This window comes from Stegastes partitus, unplaced genomic scaffold, assembly GCF_000690725.1.
Source record: "Stegastes partitus isolate 25-593 unplaced genomic scaffold, Stegastes_partitus-1.0.2 Scaffold43, whole genome shotgun sequence".
Classification (NCBI taxonomy): domain Eukaryota; kingdom Metazoa; phylum Chordata; class Actinopteri; family Pomacentridae; genus Stegastes; species Stegastes partitus.
Genome location: NW_007577774.1, coordinates 359,475 through 379,172, shown reverse-complemented (window position 1 = coordinate 379,172; position 19,698 = coordinate 359,475). Strand labels below are relative to the sequence as shown.

Sequence of the window (19,698 nt, the reverse complement as noted above, 5' to 3'; positions counted from 1 at the left end):
CCCAAAGAGATTTTAACTTTCACAAAAGGAAAAAGGAAAGCCTAAAAATGTTAAGAAACAAGAACATATTAAAAATATATATTGTTATGGGGTTTATAGAGTATAATATATTGATTCCCCTTCTTTTGCCTATTCCTTATAATAATTATTTCTATGGTGAGCTTATGTAGAAAGACAGTACCAAAAATAAAAAGGGTGAAATTTGTGCTAAAACATCTGTTTTTATGTTTGTTTGTTTTTTGTTTTTTTTTAATTAACTGCTGAAGTCTCATCTTTGCTTCATATATCTTTTCCCCTCATCAATTACACTGACACAGGAAGAATAATTACCCTCATCACAATAAGCATTTTTGATTGTTTAAACGCAGAACTTTTACAGGTAATGTAGTCATTTCATGACATTTAAAGTGAAATATTTGGGTGTAATCACCCGTTAGCTGAGCAGGCTGACTGGAGTGTTTGCTCTCAGCTGAAAACTTGCTGTGCAGGAGCCGCTGCCTGTTATTGTTTACGGTCACACTCATGTAAAGTAGGTCATGGAAAAAGGAAGCCCAGCCAGCCTCCTTCTCTGCTGTCGTGTATTTACCATCTAACAACGCTGGGATTCAATGAACAGCATCTCCACTGTGCTGTCAGTTCGTGTGGACGCCGATCGTGACAACAAACAGGTAACGTTAACAGCAACCTGTTTTTCCAGGGTTGTTAGCAGCACTCAGCTAACGAAGGCTAACTAGCTAGTTTACGCTAGGTCTGTGTCTGCACCAGCAGCCGAGTGTTTTCAGCCTTTTCTTAATACTTGTGTAATAAATTACAATTTCGCGACGCGCGCCTGTGTGCTAAGCCGTGCACACACCTATAGCCGGCAGCCTGACTTGAATTGTTATGCTTCTGACCTTGTTATAACAGCTAACATGTTAACGAGCTCAGGATGTAGCTAGCGTTAGCCGCTCCTGTTAGCTTGGCTAACTGAAGCTAGTTAGAACAACAACATCGCGCATCCAAGGATAAAATTAACTTCACTGGTGATGACAATGATTTGTGGACAAGGATGACACTGCTATCAATGAGTTACCATCACGTTATGCAGCTAGGATGATGTCTGATCATGTCTATTCTCGATTTTATGAGAGCTTCCACAGATGTCAGTGCTAAATTGCATTTGAAATAAGAACATAAAACTACATTTGGAACTGTAGGATCAAGTCCTAGTCTCATACCAGAATTGTGTAGTATATAGCACTACCGAAAGAAACCGCATTTCTCTGAAATTAACCAGGGTTAAATGAGAAAAACAAAGTTATGCCATACAAAGTTTGCAAATATATCTCAAATTATTTTTAAACAGAAGACCTAAAGTACAAAATGCTCCAAGCAGCAATTTCAAAAGCAGCCCAGGTTATCTAACACTGTAGTCTTCATTCTTCAGTGCCTCTCAAGATAACCATGTTGTAACTTTGGGTCTTTCAGCAGTTGGACTGATGCTGTTCTTCCAACATCTGGACTAAACCGAAAGCGACTCTTCCACCGGTCAGACTCTGTTGCTGCCATGTCCAGGCGAAGCAGGAACAGTCGTGCGTGGCGATACGGATACGTCTGGGGCGGGATACGGCGGGATGCTGATGCCCGGGCCCTCGTGTTGGCCTCTGAAAGTGAAGAGTGGGGCTATGACCGCCTAGAGGTAAGCAGACAATAAGTGTCAGTGGATGCGTAATGTGAGTTTTTGTTTGTGTTACTTGATACAGGAGATAAGATGTGTCACAAACAATTCACCTCATTGAACGCTGTCAAACTAAACGCCTCTCGTTCACCTTTTGCTGGTATGAAGAGTGTGTGTTTACTACTGTGCTTGAAGCTTCAGGTTTAGGTGTTTTTATGTGTTGTGTCACAACTAGTCACATAGAAAGGGATATAATACAATGTAAGTGTTTTGCTGGGAAGCTTCTATATGCATGCATTATTTTTCCACCGCAATAACTTCTTAACAGGCTGACGTCAAAGCCTATGCTGTGAAGTTACATAAGCAGCACTACTGACATTTGATTTCGCTTTTTGTTTCTGCATTATTGCTCCCAAGTACAGTGATTCAGACTCCGAGGCGGACTTCTCAGCTGTGATGGTCCCTCCGGTCCCCAGCGCAGTGCCTGTCACCGGAGAGTCCTACTGTGGCTGCGACTCCCAGGCAGAGACCAGCTACAACCCTCGTCTGCGAGGTTTTCACCAAGTTAAAGACTGCCACTGTGGAGAAGATGACCAAGGTACAAGACAGATGCTGCATGTTAATGGCTGGCCAATTTAAGGACCAGCTATATGGGGATTTCAACCAAGTGTCATATCACAAAGTTGCACCAGTGTAACCAGTTGTGTTATTTCTTTTGTGCTTTGTGATTTGGTCACGTACAGATCATGATTATAACATATTTGTGTGCTTGTTGATAGTCTGCAAAAGAGCACTTAACAGACAAGGCATGTGACATTAAATTTCTTGTGTGACTTGATGTTTCAGAGTTTGACTGGGTTTGGGACGCCAACAGCCGATCGACTGCAACGTTGCTGAGCTGTGACAATCGCAAAGTAAACTTCCACTCTGAATACAGCTGTGGCACAGCAGCGATCCGTGGCTCCAAGGAACTGGCTGAAGGTCAGCACTTCTGGGAAATCAAGATGACGTCCCCAGTTTATGGAACAGACATGGTAAATCTTTACTCCTCGCCTCCTTACATTCATCTGCTCTTCTTGTGAAAATGAAACGAAAAACAAAATGGAACAGCAGGAGAGCAAAATTTCTGTTGTTCAAGTTTATGCATGCCTGTGGTATTTGTTTCTGCACAGATGGTTGGTATTGGTACATCTGATGTCAATCTAGACAAATACAGACACACGTTCTGCAGCCTGCTGGGAAAAGATGCAGACAGCTGGGGTCTTTCTTACACTGGTGAGACCAACACACGATGCTGTGATGTCGCAGTAACAGTTTGAAAGGGTTTTTACTCGTTGGACATCATTGACTGTGTTCATTTTTCAGGGTTGTTGCATCATAAAGGCGACAAGATGAACTTCTCTTCCCGCTTCGGACAAGGATCCATCATTGGAGTTCATCTGGACACGTGGCACGGCACACTTACATTCTTCAAGAACCGAAAGTGTATAGGTCAGTACAAAAAAACCAACATGATGCCAAGCAAGTTTCCACACATAAAATAGATAGATAGGCCTTTATAAACACAAATACAAACAGAATGTGTGCAGATCAGATTCTTTGTTAAATAAATATAAACCATAGTGGGGCATTGGAGCAAGATATCACAGATGGAAATGAACATCTTTGTCACCTTTCTGGATGTAGGTGTTGCAGCCACAGAGCTACAAAATAAGAGGTTTTATCCGATGGCATGCTCCACTGCAGCGAAGAGCAGCATGAAGGTAATCAGATCCTGCTCTGCTCCCACCTCCCTGCTCTACCTTTGCTGTGCTCGTCTTCGCCAGCTGCTGCCAGACAGTATGGACACCCTGGATGTGTTGCCTCTGCCGCCGGGCCTTCGTCAGTTGCTCCACAACAAACTGGGCTGGGTGCTCAGTCTTAACAGTGGCACCACAGAAGAAACCCCAGATGGGCCTGAGGGGTCCTCGCGTTTGCCCGTCCCCCCCTTGGCTGGACCTTCCTCCTCTGAGAGTGACTCGGAGGGTTGTACGTCTGACCCCGAAGCCTGTCAGAGGAAGAGATGCCGCTGGACGTGACTGGACAGCTGAGATCGTACCCCCTCGTAAACACTGGCAGACGTTACTGTCCTCTGGCATCTAATCTAGTGTTACCTACCTGCCTCAAGCTTTCTTCATCATCAGTGTTACCAGTAGTGAAGAAAAGAACCGGGATCGGTTGAGCAGAGGGAGCGGTGCATCGGTGGAAAACTGTGACGGCGGTAATTCTTCCTGCCTGCACATTTTTACTGTGATTTTTCTCTCATGCCATTCTGACATCTTCATGTTTAGCACACATTCAGTATCCAAACTTAGCTTCAGTAATAAGTGAGAATATATGATGTTATTTTGTTAGCTAACATAACTTGTTACCATTCATGTCTGGGGAGTGGTGATGTACAGGAATGGTCTGTACAGTGCAACACTGAAGGCAAGTATGGCCAGATTTTGGTGGTCATTGTGGTATATTTGCAAACAAGGGGACAAGGGGGTTTAAAAAAAAAAAAAAAAAAGACTGTATAAATATTTTCTGTGTTTTCATCCTGTATGCAATTAATATATGTTATCCTGAACCTGAATCCTATCAGTGCATTATCAGCGTACTCTGTTACCTGTTTCACTGGCATCAGCAAGTTTCTGTTTGGTTGCCAAAGTGAGGATCAGTTGATTCTCTGTTTCATAACTACTGGTCACGACTCAAAAGCTGAAAATTTAAACTGTTAAAATCTTACGTGTTACAAAGATGTCCTATGAACCTTAATGCACTCAGCAGTTTTTAGTCAAAAATGTGTCTTTTTGTTTTTCACAAAACAGCCCCAATTAAGCAACTCATGCACCTCTGATTGCACATCAGATAATTGTTGTATTTGTAACATTCATGGCAGCATCCATCTGTCACCAGCTTTTGAAAATTGAAACCTTATGCTCAATATGTAAGCAGTATACATTGTTATTTAGAGTAGCTCTTTTAACTGTGATCATGAGATGTCACTCAGAAGAGACTGCCACACATTTTAGGTCACTTTTCATCACTGTTCCACCTTATTGTTGTTTTTGGTTTTTTTAACTTTTGAAAATGATTTTCTTTTACAGTAGTTTTAACTTTTTGTACTAATCTGTTTATGCAACTGTGTTTTGTTTTGTTTTCTCAAAGCCTTGTTCCTTTATTTCTTTTATCGACTCTTCTCAACTCTCAACAATTCGATGAGCTGAATCCTTTGTGGTGCACATGTCTATAGAAACTTCCTACACCTCCTGTAGTGAAGTCAGCTCCTGTGCTCTCAGTTTTATTCTTCATAAGTTACTTTCGGTCATCATTTTGTCTAAATATGGCTCTATATGGCCAAAGATTTCAGAGAGACCGCTGAAGCTAAAGCTATGTAATCGAGCCATGTTTTGATGTAACTGATATCTCTATTGAGCAAATGGATCAACATTTAAAAAATGAATAGCAGGGGTGGTTTGATAGTAGTTTTCCTTGTCCCAGAATATTAACCTTTATAGCCATCTTTCCAGCCTACAGAGGCTGAGAGTACTCAAACGATAGATTTAAGTATTGATTAATCAGTAATACCTGAGAAGGGGAACACGACACCTGGGTCAGATATGTAAATAGTTGTTATTTTTAGGTTCTTTGTAGGAACAAACCATAATAATGTAATGTTAGTATTTGACCCAGGTGTTGAAGCTCCAACTGCTGTGTCAGACGCCTCTGATCATGTTCACTCCTCGAGGTTTTGGTGTTAGTACATGTAGGATATACAAAGATTTAAGGTACTATGCAATACAAGCATTTTCTATGATGGTGGATGTTTAAGGATGTCATCGTGGAGGCACAACAACAGTGGTGATGGTACCAGAGGACCATGCTCATTAGTCATGACTCACATGATGTCCAGTCGAGTAATGATTTCTCCCCTCTGTATAGATGGAGTAATGTATCCACCATAAGGTTAATCGTGGTCCAGCAGATGAATCTTTTTGTCTTCTTTCACGGTGTTCGTCTTCGCATTAATGCATTGAAGCACTTTTTCTTACTGCTCTACTGTAAATAGAAAAATTCTAAGTGTTTCTTCTGTACCATGTCATATTAATAATACTGTATGTGAAGGCCTTTACTTGCCTTTTTCTGTATAACTTATCAGCATGATTTTCAGCTGAAAATAAAATGAATGCTAAATATGCACAAAAGACTGTAAATTCATTTGAATTTGCACAACTTTTTGTAGCCTCCTGGTTCAGAGTAGTATTTAAGATTTGTTTTTTTTCAACAAGTTAGACATGCTGTATGTGCTTGGGACAAATGTTGATGGCAGATCACCAGGGCAGAGATTAGTGGACTCTTGTTCTGATTGTTTTTTGCAGCTGCCAGTGAGTCATTGTCATTGCTGTCGAATTTCTCACAACACAGGCGTCTGCTCTGTGTGCATGGTGGCTGAAAACATTTTCGTTTTTCCCTTGAAAAAACAAACAAACAATTAAGCAACTTTTCCAACTTCACACGTCAATTGTTTATGTCAAAAACTGCATCTAAAATCACTCCAAAATACTCTGGAGCATTCTTTACTCAACTTGTAAAAGCCTATTTTAAATGTTTCAGAAACACTTTTAACTGAATCAGTATTAGGAAACATATGTTAAGACAGTGTCATTAATTTCTCCAATGAATGTATTGTTGATAATGTATTTAAAATTAATTTAATCTACTAAAATCATATGCAAAAATGCATGAATCAACTTTATTTGTTTGGAGACTAAAATAGATATTTTCTATATATTAGATAAAATATATTTTATTGAATATGTTCGATTTAAGTGGTAGCTCGTTTCTAACATTTTAAATGTTCTAAATTCTCTAAGTTCCCTGATGCGGAACCGAAGTACACGGGCGGTCCACACGGAACACTTTGCGTACGGACCAAGTGAGCGGAAGTGGTGCGCCTTGCTTGCGGAGGTCAAGAAGAACTCCTGCACGTCAGGGACTTGCAGGTATTTTAAATCTTATTTTTTTTCAGAATACAAACATTCAGCATCTGTCGGTCGGTGAGCGAAACGGTTTATAAGTGGTTTTAGCATCGAGATAGCTAACATGCTAACCCTGTAAAACCACCGCTACTGTGTCTCTGCTCTCTGACTCTCGATGCTGACAGGTTTAGATAATTTCTGCTCTAACCAACACACCGAATAGATCATTTAAGCTCAGATATAACCAATGGTGGAAAGTAATCAAGTACATTTACTCGAATAATGTATTAAATTACAATTTTAAGGTGTTTTTCTTGGGCTTATTTTGTAATGACCCCAAGAAAAACACCTTAAAATTGTTTATGGTACTTCTTACTTTCACTCCACTACATTTAAGAGAGTAATGTTGTTCCAATTACATTTATCTGACAGATTTAGTTACTTTTAAATAGAAGATTTATCACAATGGATTATAGAAGCTTTAAATATATAACCCACAATGGGGTTAAATAATTAAAGCAGTCGTTTCAGTCCCTTTTGGCTCAGATTTCACATTTCTATGAGCAGTAACCAGCTCCACCAAATAGTTATTTTTCACTCTAAACTTCACACGTGGTTTCATGTTTAAATGGTCCAATATCTCACCAAAAATTAAAGATTACAATCCAGACACACAAAACAGATGTGTTTTGAGTGTCAGAACTTTTCTTCTTTACTCTTCCATTACTCATCTGAAAACCCCTCAGATTTGTCTCAGTCTGTACATAAACTGTGTATAAAGTAGTTCAAACTAGCTCCACCTGCAGCAGCTACAACACTGACATGCTGCTGACACACTAATATATATCATATAACATATATAATAGTACATCAGTCAGAGGGGCCTGTCCAGAACTTTTATTTTAATACTTTAACTTGTCATGGAATATTTTTACATTGCCATACTTTTAGTAAAGGGACATATCCAAGTACTTCTTCCATGACCGAGTGTAACTGCTTTATTCCCACTTTTTCAGGATAAACGCTGACCACTGTGTATCAGAGACAACTGTGAAGAAGCTGTTTTACTTCATACAGTCATGGCGAAGAAAAAGAGACTTCGCCTCATCGCAGAGATGGCTCGAAAGATCCGGGCATATCGAGAGATGAAGTCCCAGCCGCGGGAGTCCCAGAAGTACGACCTGGACTATGAGACGATGAGGCGGCCTCTGACGGGGAAGATGCTGCCTGTGATGGCCTGGCAGGATGTCCGCAAGGAAAGCCGCCTCTTCTCCCTGCTGGCGGGAATGAGGCTGTTCGGAGTGGGTCGCCTCTTCACCCGCAAGTCGTGGCTTCAAGATCACACAGAACCCAGCTACTGGCAGATCACCAAGGTCAAGGTGGACTACACAGCTGAGGTGAGAGTGGGACACATCCATTCACTGCCACTGAGAGTCAGGTGCATGCTGTCACGCTTAGTGAGGGTAGAAATGGGTAAAAAACATGTCTGGTTAGGCAGCAGGGTTTGTTGTATACAGTAATATATCTTACTGGCCGATGATCAGTTTGGCTGATTATAGGATCCAATATTCTGAAGTTTTCTGAGTATTGTTATCGTAATATTTTAACCTTATTTCCTGTGAAATAAGGTAATTTATTAATATGCCACTTTGGCACAGATGCAGCCATTGTGTTCGCACCTGACAGGTTACTAATCATGAGTAACAGCACATCAGCACTGTTCTGTTTCAGTCAAACATGTGTAAAAGAAAGGAATTTTAACAAAGTTTAGTTTTGGAGCATATGTTATTCTAAATTCTGACACCAAGATTAGCATTTTTGCTGCAAATGTTTATCAGTCTCTGCCATTACAGATAATCTGTATTGATGACAAACGACATATGAGTCAACCCCTATAAATCCTGTAACTAAAGCGCAGTTGTTTCTTGTGTTTTCTAGAACATGGATCATGGCAAAGCATGGGGGATCCTCACATACAAAGGTAAGATTAGACTTTGTTTATTCAATTCAACTTGAAGCCAAAGCTCAACAATATATTAACATTTATCTGGTTTATCTCTCATTCTATTTTGTGTATATATCAACGAGAAAACTAATGCGAAAAATAAAGTATGTAACACAAGTGGATTTAATAGACTGATTACATTATTTTTTGACATAGAACTGAGCAAAATTAAAATGGTTTAAGGCAAAAACATGTTTATTTCTCCACCAGAATTGCATTCATGGAAGTGTGAGAAAACTTTGAAATTGACTTCTATAACTTGCATAAAATATTTACATAAAAAATAATAATAAATACCACCGTTAATGGTGTAAATACAAAATGAAAAATCCAGTTAATTTAAACATTTTAGAGGGTTTTATGGATGGACTGGCACACAGTTTTCTGCATTTTTCACTTACTCAATTTTTAGTAACATATATTTTTTTCATCAGTTCTCATTATTTACTTATTTTATTTTAGAGTGTTCTGTTTTGTTGTATTTATTGTTTTTTTCATTTGACCTTATATTCCTGAAATGTTGACTAACATCCCTAATTGGTGCTGTTGATTATGTTTGAGCATTGTGACACAAGTTTATAGTCTAAAGGCCGGCTGTGAAGTAGCTACTGCTTGACAATTGTTCGTAAATTGAGTGAACATGAAGCGATAACTGTTCTCTAAATAAACTGGTATTTGCAGGAAAAAAGGAGACTGAGGTCAAGGAGATGGACAAGGTGATGTACCACGACTGGCGCCTGGTTCCCAAACACTTAGAGCAGCAGATGAAGGACTTTGAACCACTTCCTGAGCCGCCTGTGCGCTATGTCCCCTACCCTCCGCTGCTCCGTGCCATGATCCTGGCCCAGCGCAGTAAAGCAGGAGCCTGTGTACGAGAGGAGCCAACTTTACCTTTGACGAGGAATGTCCTGTTCAACAAAGACTATTTCCGTCAGCAGGACCTAGAGAGGCAGAGACAAGAAGGGACAGCGGTGTGATAACAACGTGCTGCTCAACCTGAAGGGTCACAAATCTCGGACTTTTTGGACCAAATCAGCGTTGATAAACGTGTCTCAATGTCCTGCTTATTATATATTTCGCTGTTCTTCTGATGCAGGCCTCTCTGTGTGTATGCATCTGCATAATGTGCTGAATATTAAATTTAAAATGAAAAATATCCCCTTTAATTGATCTTTGATCATGTTGCACTTAGATTATAATTTATAAGAAGAAATATAGATATGAGGTGAAAAGTTTTCAAGAACCAGAAAGATACATCCATTAGGTGTCTACTGAAGCTTCTGGTCTTATTAGTCGATAGTAAACCTAAATTTTCAGATATTAAAGATAGGATAAGATAGAACTTTATCAATCTTTAAGGAAATTCTTTAGCCAGATGATGCTCAGAAAAAGCAGAAAATCAGGGCTCATAAGAAATGCAGTGCCTAAAAAGTGGAAAAGCAGTAGGATACATTACTGAAATAAAATAAGTCAGCCAAAATGAGACAGTGAAAAGTAATGCTGGCAATGATACTCCGGTAATAAATAATATCACACATGATAATGAAGGATTGCACATTACGACATTGACATTGTTGTACATGGGAGTGAAATATTGCACGTGATCACAATGATGCACATGAAATTGAAAGATTTGCACCTGAGAAATGAAATGTGAAATACTGAACATTACACTGACAGCGTTGTAGATGAACACAAAATGTTGCATATGAGAACATCTTATGATGACCAAATAGGTAGTCGTGATTTATTGATTTACAAATCCAGGGTGAACAACTATTTCAGCAATTTCCCTGAGGTATCCACCAAAGGGATCAATAAAGTTCTATTCTATTTTATTGTGTACTATATGCATATACATCACTCTTTGGGACTTTATTAGCAAAATAATATATTGGGTAAATAAATATTTTTGATTTATTATCATGTTTTTTTTTTCCTAGTATGTCATAATTCAGATTTACATTTTTTATGCGATATTGTAGGCCTTTTTTAAAAACGAGCCTCCTATGACTTCCGTGAGAGGCGCCACGTGCCCACGCTTTGGGACCGTTGCTAGGCGACGTGCGTCTGCCTGAACGTCCGTACGTCCTCGTTCCCTCCTTCGGTCCTTGGAGCTGCTCGTCCACCGCCGCTATGATCTGCCTCTTTCTGTCCATATTCGCCCACATCTTTCAGTCAGGTTGGTGGCGGTTTGTCTGTCTGTACCTCTCCTGTCATTTACCGACCTTCATGCTGATTTTTACTTGATGATGTGGTCACAGTTTCCAGAAGAAGCCGCCGGACGGACGCCTCGGCTCGGCTCGGCTCGGCTCAGCTAGTTACACGCCGCAGAGTTACAACATGGAGCCTTCAGTAACTTTTATTGAACATTGCAGAGTTGGTTTGAAGTGAGACTAATAACTCCCAGCCTGCCTGCGTTTCGTTTCTGTCCCGGTAGCAGCATGACTCGTGTGTTTGAAGCTACAGTTAGCTTCGGCGGCTACTGTGTGCGCCCGCCTGCTAGTCCATGTGTCCTCGGTGAGAAAAGTTGATTCATCGTCCTATTAATAGCTGCGCTGTTGTCGGTGTCGGAGGAGCCTCAGAGCTCCGACAGGCTGCCGCAGCAGGAGCTCCGACATGGGCCCGAGAAAAAGGTCACAGCGAGGTCTGCAGCAGCTGCAGGATTTGGTGGTTAAACAGGCGAGGATCGACGTGTCTGGTGAGACTGGCAAACTTTTAGACTCCGTGACTGTGAGGTCTGTTGCAGAAAGAGCAGGTTTAAGGCGTTGTTTTAATGTCCTTTAAAGAATGCAGTTGTACAAGCTGGGGCTCTAAGTTTATCCTCCACAGCCTGGCTGCGCTTGAAGAAGGACCAGATAGCACCAAACCTGCAGAGGGGCATGCAGAGTGGTTTTGTGTATGCATGGCTGCATGTGAGGGGTTTTATGTGTCAGTACTGAGGCTGTCTGCAAGAAAAATACTTGCGGTCGATCGTGCAGTAGTCGGTTTTGTGTTGCCACTGTGCCAAGCTGTTTACTACTAAGGCTGGGACAAATTATTGATTTAGTATAGCTTCCTCTTGCAATACATTATCAATATATCTGCACATAATGTAGATATTTTACTAAAACATGCAGGCACAACTGATTTGACTTACCAGAGTCACAGCTTCTTGGCAATAAGTGACAGCAGAGTAAATGAAAGTTAACTATCTACTGAAATTTAGAAGAAACTCACTGGATAAAAATGGAAGATAGTGGGGGAAAAAAAGCAAATCAGAGAGTTATTTAATTGAACACTCTATTTTATGAAAAATAATACCATCATTACAACATTTATCAGAGCCAGAAAATGACAGTCCTTGCAGTAATCATGTATAATATTGTGTTCCGTCAGAAAAAAACAAACAAATTAGACTGTGATATTTTGTCAAAATCATTTTATTCCACTTGCATCATGAAAATTTGCCAAAAATATCAGACAAATATTAAGTTGTGCACCCAGTTTTGTGTGAACAACTGCCATGTGACAAAAATGTAGGGAGTGAGAGCAAAATAATATTTGCTTGATCAATAAAATAAATGCAACATGGCTTACAAACAGTATGCAGAGGAGCAAGTTGTTGGAAGATACACTCAGCTGATGTATGTGGTTTGTAAAGGGTGTAGAAATATTTCAAGCATGCAGAGACTTTCCCCCCAGTATTGGTAACTCCTGTGGTGTCAAATAAGTAATTATAGAAATTCAAATGTAGTCTTTTTTTGTTTTGTATGATTTATGGCCTTATTACGATGTCATACTGTGCAAATGAAATTGACGTGTTCTCTCAACTTCTAGCACAAGTCGTACTGTTTCCATAGAGGTGCAGGACTTTATGTTGCAGTGAAAAATGAGTCCACAGTGAGTAAAAATGTGACGGAGCCAAAAATCGCCAGGAACTGCTTGAGTTTTAGAGGGTAAAAATGAAATATTGGTTGACTCTGACAGAACAATACAGTTAATATGTACATCCTCTTTGCTTTTTGCTTGTTTTGAGGTATTTTTTTTCCAGTTAAACATTGAATGTGACGCACTGTTGATGAGTGTCTTGTCGTGTTTTCAGTATTGCAGAATTGGTGTGTTGTGATACTATCATAATCATGTGTAACCTATGGTGAAAATAACATATTGTGAGTTTATAAAAAATGTGCTTTAAAGTCCTGAATCTAAAATGAATAACATATTATGCCCGTCCTGCCTGACACCAGTGTTTAGTCTCCTTCACAGTGTGTGCTGAGGTGCATGCAAGCTGCTCGAGGCTGCTGCTGCTCATTGGAACACGAAGAGCTAAACTCGTGTGTTTCTGTCTGACTCCAGGGTGGACCGGGGTGAATGAGCGCACCTTCATTGCAGTGAAACCAGATGGCGTGCAGCGGAGGCTTGTGGGAGAAATCGTGCGCCGTTTTGAGAAGAAAGGGTTCAAACTGGTGGGCCTCAAGCTTGTGCAGGTATGTTGAGTGTAGATTTTTAAACTCATGGCTCGAACACACGATCCAGGAGACCATAATAAATGAGTAATATTACCTATTTATTGAACATGTGTTTTTCTCGTTGTGCGTCAGGCATCTGAGGATCTTCTCAGGGAACACTACTGGGACCTGAGGAGCAAACCCTTCTTCAGCGGACTGATAGCCTACATGAGCTCTGGACCGGTGGTTGCAATGGTGAGATGATGTGCACGTGTTCACAGCATAGTAAATACATTCAGAGTTGTGTAGGGCTTTAAATAACACACAACAAGTCCCAGTTTATTCCTCTTCTGCTGTTGAGTGGGAATGCTGTGTTGTGTCTCAGTGTCGGGAACAAATTTCGTTGTCTGCATTTTTAAATTTGTTCAGGTGTGGCAGGGTTTGGACGTGGTCAAGACCGCACGTAAGATGCTGGGAGAGACCAACCCTGCAGACTCGCTGCCGGGAACCATCCGAGGAGATTACTGTGTGGAAGTGGGCAGGTAAGCATTTCACCCTCCACCCCAGGAAATAAATGTGGGGAAAGCCTTAGTGACGACTGACTGTCTGCATATGTTAACCTGCATGTTTTAGAGCAAAGCAGAATTCAAACAGTCTCAGTACTTTGGAGCTTTGAGACAAAATGTGGCCAATGCTGTGACACAACATTCTCTCTTCAGTAGCTTTGGAATAAGGACATTCAAAGCCTGGATTCTGTGTTTGATTTGCATAAAGAAATTAATTCAATTCAATTCAATTTTTTTTGTATAGCGCATATTTACAACAACACTCATCTCATAGCGCAATTAAACATAATTTCTGTCTGATATTCATTATTTTTATCAGAACAGTTTCTGATTCTGTGGCTGCCTGGCTGTCATGGCTCCAGCCTTGTGAAATCTCTAAACCACAGGGGGGTTAAAACACTGCTGCTATTATTCTGTGTGAAAGTGTGTACATAAAAGAGCAAATACAAGCATCAAGAAGCTTCACGACACTAAAACATTTGTGTGTCTCCAACAAACAGCTGAGTTTTATTATGTTAGAGGTATTTTTAAAAAAGAAGTTGCACATATTTAGATTAGAGTTAAATGATTAGTTGATTGACACAAGTGTTAACCGTTCTAATATTGTAGTTTGTACTTTCCAGCGTGAGGATTTCCTGCTTGTCTTGTCTGCTGTACCTGGCTTCAGAAACATCATATACTTTATATCATTGTAAACTGAATGAAATTAGATCTTTGAGGAGATCATCTTCCAGTTAAAGAAAATGTAAAGGGCATTTTCTGGTGTTTTCTAAATATAAATGCATGTTTTATTTGAGAAAATGATGAGCAGAGTAATGTGAATAATGGATAAATTGACCAACACACTTCCACTTTACATCGTGTTAGGAACCAACATGTATTAAATGATTACACAGAGCTGAATATGATAAAATATTGAATGTTCTTTTATAAATGTTTTTGAGTCTCAGTGTTGTCACCATGTTTGCTGCAGGAACGTGATACACGGCAGTGACTCGGTGTCCAGTGCCCAAAAGGAAATCTCTCTGTGGTTTCGTCAGAACGAGCTTCAGTGCTGGGAGCACAGCTGCAACAGCTGGATCTACAACTGAAGGTCTGTGTGCTGCTGCATCGACACCGTCCTCTGCCAGTGTTCTCTTTACGTGGGGTGTTGTTACAAGATGATCACATCGTACCTCAGATATTTTTTCGGGCTTTAGTAGTTTGTAGACGCACAAAGGAAAAGGGTCATCCTGCCTTGCTGGTTGCTTTTTTTTCGTGTTTCATTGTTTGTCTATCTAAAGTAAGATGAGATGACTTTACCAAGCAAAAGTGCACTAAGGTGAGCAATAACCTGATCTGAAACTTGACAGTGTCTGCTTCTGTGTTCATTGTAATTTATGATAAGTCCAGAACACTAGCTCATGTGGTCAGTTTTTAAGCAATAAGGCTGAGTTGAAGCAATAAAGTGTTGTGTTCATGAGATAATGTGTCAGGGAAGTGGCTGCATTCAAATCTACCTTTAATTTAAATTTGATTTGATTTATATCGACATGCAGACAGACAGGTGATGTACTGTGGAAAGTTTATGAAGTTGCACAAAACAGCTTAGATTCTATTTTGTCTAGTTCCGCTGATATGTACGTGACACATGGCACTTGGAAAATAAGCCTCTTAATTTAATTGTTGGTCATTTTCATTTAGAAAATCTTCTGCAACAGCTGTTGTGCTAAAACCCAACACAATGGAAGCAAATAACTGACAAATACTGCCTTTTCCTGCACCTTTAAGGTCAGTTTATGCAGGATTGTTAAAGACAGATCACTCTTAACTACTTGAATGTAAAGTTTCCAGCTTTCCAAAAGCATACAGCTCTTAATATTGTTTTGTAATTTCATGTTCATATCAGGCTCAGTTAGCAAGCGAAAGTGAAACTGCACTGAATGAAGTTTGCTGTTTTTATAGAGATCTTGCCAGTTTAGTCACAATCGTGCTTTTATCAACTGCTATGACGCTGTATTGGAAATGTCCAAAAACAATAAAGCTAACCTTTTTAAAATGTTCATATTTATTTCTGAAGTGAGACACACACATCCACCGTATTTGTTTTCAGCACACAAATATGTTTAATATTTAATCCACACAGATAGAGATCAATGCAAGAATTTCCATACTGAACAAAGAGGATGGGCTTCAGTGCGTCTGGAGATTTACAGTAATCCTCGTACACGTAACGACGGTACAACACCGCTCACCTGCTTCACGCCGAACCGTCCGATCAACAGCCAGCCAGATGAGAGGGATGAGTTACGGACACGTTAAACTCAACTCAACCCCTCCACCACCATTTTGACTGGAATTATTCTAAATTTGAGTCTTGCTGCTGCAGGTGCAAAACAAATCTGTCACTTTGGGTCTGTGACCACACACTGGTGAAACAATCAGGACACTTCAGATAGATGTGACGGCAAGATGGGATGGGAAATATTTCAGGTAGCAGCCAAAAGAAACCCAGATGTCTGTGTTGAATTTGACAGGTTCGTCTGCTCATCTCCACTTCAAAGTCCAACAAAGCCAGACGTCTTCACCGTTAACTACAATCGTAAACCAAGACATGCAGCTCCCCCTCACAAGACCACAAACACCTCTTCTGCATCCATCGCCTCCATTTAAACAGGGTCCATTGACTGTTCATAAAATCAGATTCCTACTGAAAATGCAAGTCACTTTGCTGCACCTGCTGCGGCTCTTTTTTTTTTCTTTTTGTGCATTTGTTGCATGTTGGGGGCTCTGGGCTCTGCTTTAAGATGAGGTGGGGGTTTCACAGAACTAAATGGAGGAAGATGAGGGGTAACTTTTGGGGGCAGATGCAGGACAATTGAGGTAAATATAGGAGGAGATACAGTGTGCTTACAGGGTGGATATAAGATCGATACAGAGGAGGGAGGTAGTTATGAGGCTGGGTTACAAGGCTCATGGAGATAGTTACAATGCCCTGGGTGGGACAGAAACAGGATGGCAGGCAGATTACTAGATCAGAGGAGGTACTTACAAGGCATTAAAGTTACAAGGTGACGGGGCAGGAGGGGATATAATAGTTACAGGGGACGATACAAGGCTTGGAGGGTCGTTTTAGAGCCAAGGGGGAACTTTTACATGACCGGGGGGATAATTACAAGGTTTGGGCGGCTGGAAGCTTCAGGGCGGGAGGTGGTTTTCTTTAAGGAGACGGGTGGGCGGGGTTTTAAAGCAGATCCAGGCGTCACTCAGGTACGTAGGACACCTGCCAGACGATGATGTGGCTCCTCTCGGCTTTGGACAAACCAGGTTTCATCTGCGAAGCCCCGGTGGCAGAACTGTCTCCTTCCTCCGTCTCGTCGTCCTCTCCGTCCCCTGGGAACGAAACAGACGAAGGAAGAACTTAAAGAATTGCATGGAAAGATACAAAACCTCAAGCTTGGAAACTGGTCGGCCCTTTGAAATGTAATGATGGAGGATTCAGTGGGACTGCAGGAGACGATGTACAATTATGTGGCAATCACAAGGTGCTTTATTATTTATTTTACTGAAAATGGGACCATAATTTACTTAATGAACACCGTGCTACGTTAAAAACTCCTTAAACTAGTGAAAATGTTTACAGATGTAACAGACAAAGTTACATCTCATAGATTATCATACAAATCTAATAATGTCATAAATCGAGAATAAAAACAGTACTTCAATATTGTCAATTAACTGTAACAATTTGTCCTAGGTTCTTTTTTAGTTGCTTTGTTGTTGTGTCTGCAATATATTGATTAAATGCTGCATTAAAAATATCCTTAAATTAGCAAAAACTAGGAAAATGTTCATTGATATAACAGATTGAGTTATATTGCATAGATTTTTACACAGTATTGTCATACAGATCAAACTAATAAAGTCATAAATAGGGAATAAAAACTACCATATTATTGTCATGTAACTGGTAATTTATCCTTCTGTTAGTTTTTTCATTTTATTTTCCTGCGGCCCCAATATGTTAATTAAATACTGTATTTAAAAAGTCTTTAAACTATGGAAAACTAGGAAAAGTTGCATTTCATAGATTTTTACATTCTATTATCATTATCAAACTAATCATGTCATAAATAGGGAATAAAACATTACTTAATTACTGTCAAATAAATGTTTTAATGTATCTTGTTCTTTTTTTTTACTTGTTTTATTCGTAGTATGTTGATTAAATATCAACATGCAGCAACAAACTTCTCTTATCTCAGCACAAATACTCATGTGAGGTGGTTTAAGGACAGCTGTGAACGCTCACCTATGCGGAAGTCGATGTAACCTTCCCCTCCACTCAGCACCAACACGTTTTGAACACTTTGGGCCTCCGTCTCTGTGGGCGCCGTGGAGCCCTGACCCTCTGACGGACTGTCCAGCACGCTGCCGTTTAGGGTGGCCAAAACATTGCCTGTCACAAAAAAAAAAACAAAAAACTCAAAATCAAATCAAGAACAGAAACACATTCATGCTGTCTATTTCATCTGGACTGGAGTGTTTTGTCGCTGAAGCAGAGGGCTGTACTGCGAAGCGATATTAGTGGGTTAGCGAGGTTTGCTGAACTTAGTTTTCAGTGTCACGAAGGTGTCTCTCCTTTTACCTGGCTAGATCTCTATGGCAACTGATGCTGTGGAGCTAGATCTCCACGGCAACTGATGCTGTGGAGCTAACCTGGTCGGGAGTTTCGGATTTAAATCAGTCAGCTGTAAGAAGCGTCTCCCTTTAACCAAATCGTTTCCTGACTATTATTTATGAGCGATGCAGAGTCTCAGCTGAGGGAAAAAGTTTTATCTGCTGAGTTGCTAATATCACTGAATGAAGCCATGTAGTTACAGTACCACACACTGTAAATATCATGTTGCCATGGGAACCAGATGTGTATTTAGCTGGCGATGCAGAAATCACATAAATACGTTTTTATGTTTGGCTCTGATTTGCTGTCAGGTCCATTTACTGCAGCTGATAGAAAACAGATTAGAAAATTGATTATTCTATTGGTATTTATTACAGAGAATATTCAATTCATAACATTAATTCCACTTTGATTTATGCCAAACATTACGGCGATATCCTGCAGTATGGGACAGTGTCAGACCTAAATGCATTTCAATACAACATCAGGTTTGAATATATGAATTTTAAGTCAAACTGTTTTAATGTGCAGCTGTCAGTTGTCAATAAGCGGCTGCATTGATTGGTAAAATATATACGTACATTTAACAGTTTTCTACCAGCATTTCTGTCTGGCACCATTTGCAGTAGCAACGCTTTTTACCATCATAATTGTTTATATTCCTCCATTATAAAAACCTGTAGACCGAAGCAGCTGCACTTTGTTTCGTTTTGTGCAGAAGAAGAGTCACGTGACGCATTAAATGTCCCCTTTTATGTGAACAGAGTCTGAAGCAGAAAGCCTGAGTTATCAAAGAAAGTTGGGAACCATCTTCGTGATATCCGTGATCTCTGGCTGAGGCTTTAGTTTTTGTCGAGCCAACTTACTCAAAGAAAGCCTGGATGTGTCAAACTTGCTTCTATACCCTTCTATTTACTTAAAACTGTCTTTTTTTAGCGCCAAAGTACAGAATTATCACTGATTTATGCTCTTATGGGATAAGACAGATGTTGCCAGCCTTCAGTGTGGGTGTCTAAGCTGTAAACATCAGCAGACTTACCCGGTACAGACACGAAGAACTTGACTGCATCGCGGTGTCCATGGAAACAGAGCTGGGCCTGTGCCATGGAGCAGTAGGGGATGAAGCTGCCGCTGCTCTTCTCGGAGCCGTCGTCGCCGTACACATGGATCACCCCGCCGGACGACGTGGGAGACACCTTATTGGCTGGGATGAGAAACCAGAAATCAGTTGCCAATATTTACTGGAAAATCACATTTGGTAGCCAGAAACAAACAAAAAAAACATCTTTCCAGGAAAAACCACCAAGAATATTTTTCCACAAACCAACTGAAAACGGAAGATGTTTTTAGAATAACCCATGCAACAGATTTGGTTCA

The 19,698-nt window shown here is 40.3% G+C and overlaps 4 protein-coding genes across 6 annotated transcripts in view; 3 read left to right on the top strand and 1 right to left on the bottom strand.

Annotated features, from left to right (window-relative positions):
• Positions 1-566: 566 nt before the first annotated feature.
• Positions 567-5,886, top strand: spsb3a (splA/ryanodine receptor domain and SOCS box containing 3a). Its single transcript, XM_008305327.1, has 7 exons — positions 567-668; positions 1,468-1,678; positions 2,075-2,255; positions 2,504-2,691; positions 2,830-2,932; positions 3,023-3,148; positions 3,344-5,886. The coding sequence occupies exons 2-7, from the start codon at positions 1,547-1,549 to the stop codon at positions 3,733-3,735; spliced, it is 1,122 nt and encodes a 373-aa protein (XP_008303549.1). The 5' UTR covers positions 567-668; positions 1,468-1,546; the 3' UTR covers positions 3,736-5,886.
• A 713-nt stretch (positions 5,887-6,599) lies between these two features.
• mrps34 (mitochondrial ribosomal protein S34) lies at positions 6,600-9,821 on the top strand. The gene is made up of 4 exons (XM_008305316.1): positions 6,600-6,684; positions 7,677-8,057; positions 8,599-8,641; positions 9,347-9,821. Exons 2-4 carry the CDS (start codon positions 7,740-7,742, stop codon positions 9,640-9,642), a joined length of 657 nt encoding a protein of 218 aa, XP_008303538.1. The 5' UTR covers positions 6,600-6,684; positions 7,677-7,739; the 3' UTR covers positions 9,643-9,821.
• A 912-nt stretch (positions 9,822-10,733) lies between these two features.
• On the top strand, positions 10,734-15,699 carry nme3 (NME/NM23 nucleoside diphosphate kinase 3). 2 transcript variants are annotated; one of them, XM_008305306.1, is made up of 5 exons: positions 10,734-10,847; positions 13,004-13,134; positions 13,249-13,350; positions 13,525-13,637; positions 14,635-15,699. In XM_008305306.1, exons 1-5 carry the CDS (start codon positions 10,802-10,804, stop codon positions 14,750-14,752), a joined length of 510 nt encoding a protein of 169 aa, XP_008303528.1. In that variant the 5' UTR covers positions 10,734-10,801; the 3' UTR covers positions 14,753-15,699. The 2 variants fall into 2 exon arrangements, with proteins under 2 accessions (XP_008303528.1, XP_008303522.1); XM_008305300.1 differs by lacking the exon at positions 10,734-10,847 and adding an exon at positions 11,057-11,366.
• Positions 15,700-15,742: 43 nt separating this feature from the next.
• mapk8ip3 (mitogen-activated protein kinase 8 interacting protein 3) overlaps positions 15,743-19,698 on the bottom strand; it is a 40,452-nt gene continuing 36,496 nt past the window's right edge. For both annotated transcript variants that reach the window (XM_008305282.1, XM_008305290.1), the window contains 3 exons: positions 19,361-19,525; positions 17,953-18,099; positions 15,743-17,033 (listed from right to left, as the gene is read on the bottom strand). In XM_008305282.1, coding sequence (XP_008303504.1) covers positions 16,903-17,033; positions 17,953-18,099; positions 19,361-19,525 — 443 coding nt within the window. In that variant the 3' untranslated portion in view covers positions 15,743-16,902. The remainder of the gene's footprint in view (positions 17,034-17,952; positions 18,100-19,360; positions 19,526-19,698) is intronic.

Excerpts from the sequence above, each read along its gene's own strand:
- spsb3a (XM_008305327.1), top strand. The coding sequence starts at position 1,547 with ATGTCCAGGCGAAGCAGGAACAGTCGTGCGTGGCGATACGGATACGTC. Across the intron at positions 1,679-2,074 it reads GGGGCTATGACCGCCTAGAG|TACAGTGATTCAGACTCCGA; the intron begins GTAAGCAGACAA and ends ATTGCTCCCAAG. Across the intron at positions 2,692-2,829 it reads CAGTTTATGGAACAGACATG|ATGGTTGGTATTGGTACATC; the intron begins GTAAATCTTTAC and ends GTTTCTGCACAG.
- mrps34 (XM_008305316.1), top strand. The coding sequence starts at position 7,740 with ATGGCGAAGAAAAAGAGACTTCGCCTCATCGCAGAGATGGCTCGAAAG. Across the intron at positions 8,058-8,598 it reads AGGTGGACTACACAGCTGAG|AACATGGATCATGGCAAAGC; the intron begins GTGAGAGTGGGA and ends TGTGTTTTCTAG. Across the intron at positions 8,642-9,346 it reads GGGGATCCTCACATACAAAG|GAAAAAAGGAGACTGAGGTC; the intron begins GTAAGATTAGAC and ends TGGTATTTGCAG.
- nme3 (XM_008305300.1), top strand. The coding sequence starts at position 11,285 with ATGGGCCCGAGAAAAAGGTCACAGCGAGGTCTGCAGCAGCTGCAGGAT. Across the intron at positions 11,367-13,003 it reads GGCGAGGATCGACGTGTCTG|GGTGGACCGGGGTGAATGAG; the intron begins GTGAGACTGGCA and ends GTCTGACTCCAG. Across the intron at positions 13,638-14,634 it reads TACTGTGTGGAAGTGGGCAG|GAACGTGATACACGGCAGTG; the intron begins GTAAGCATTTCA and ends TGTTTGCTGCAG.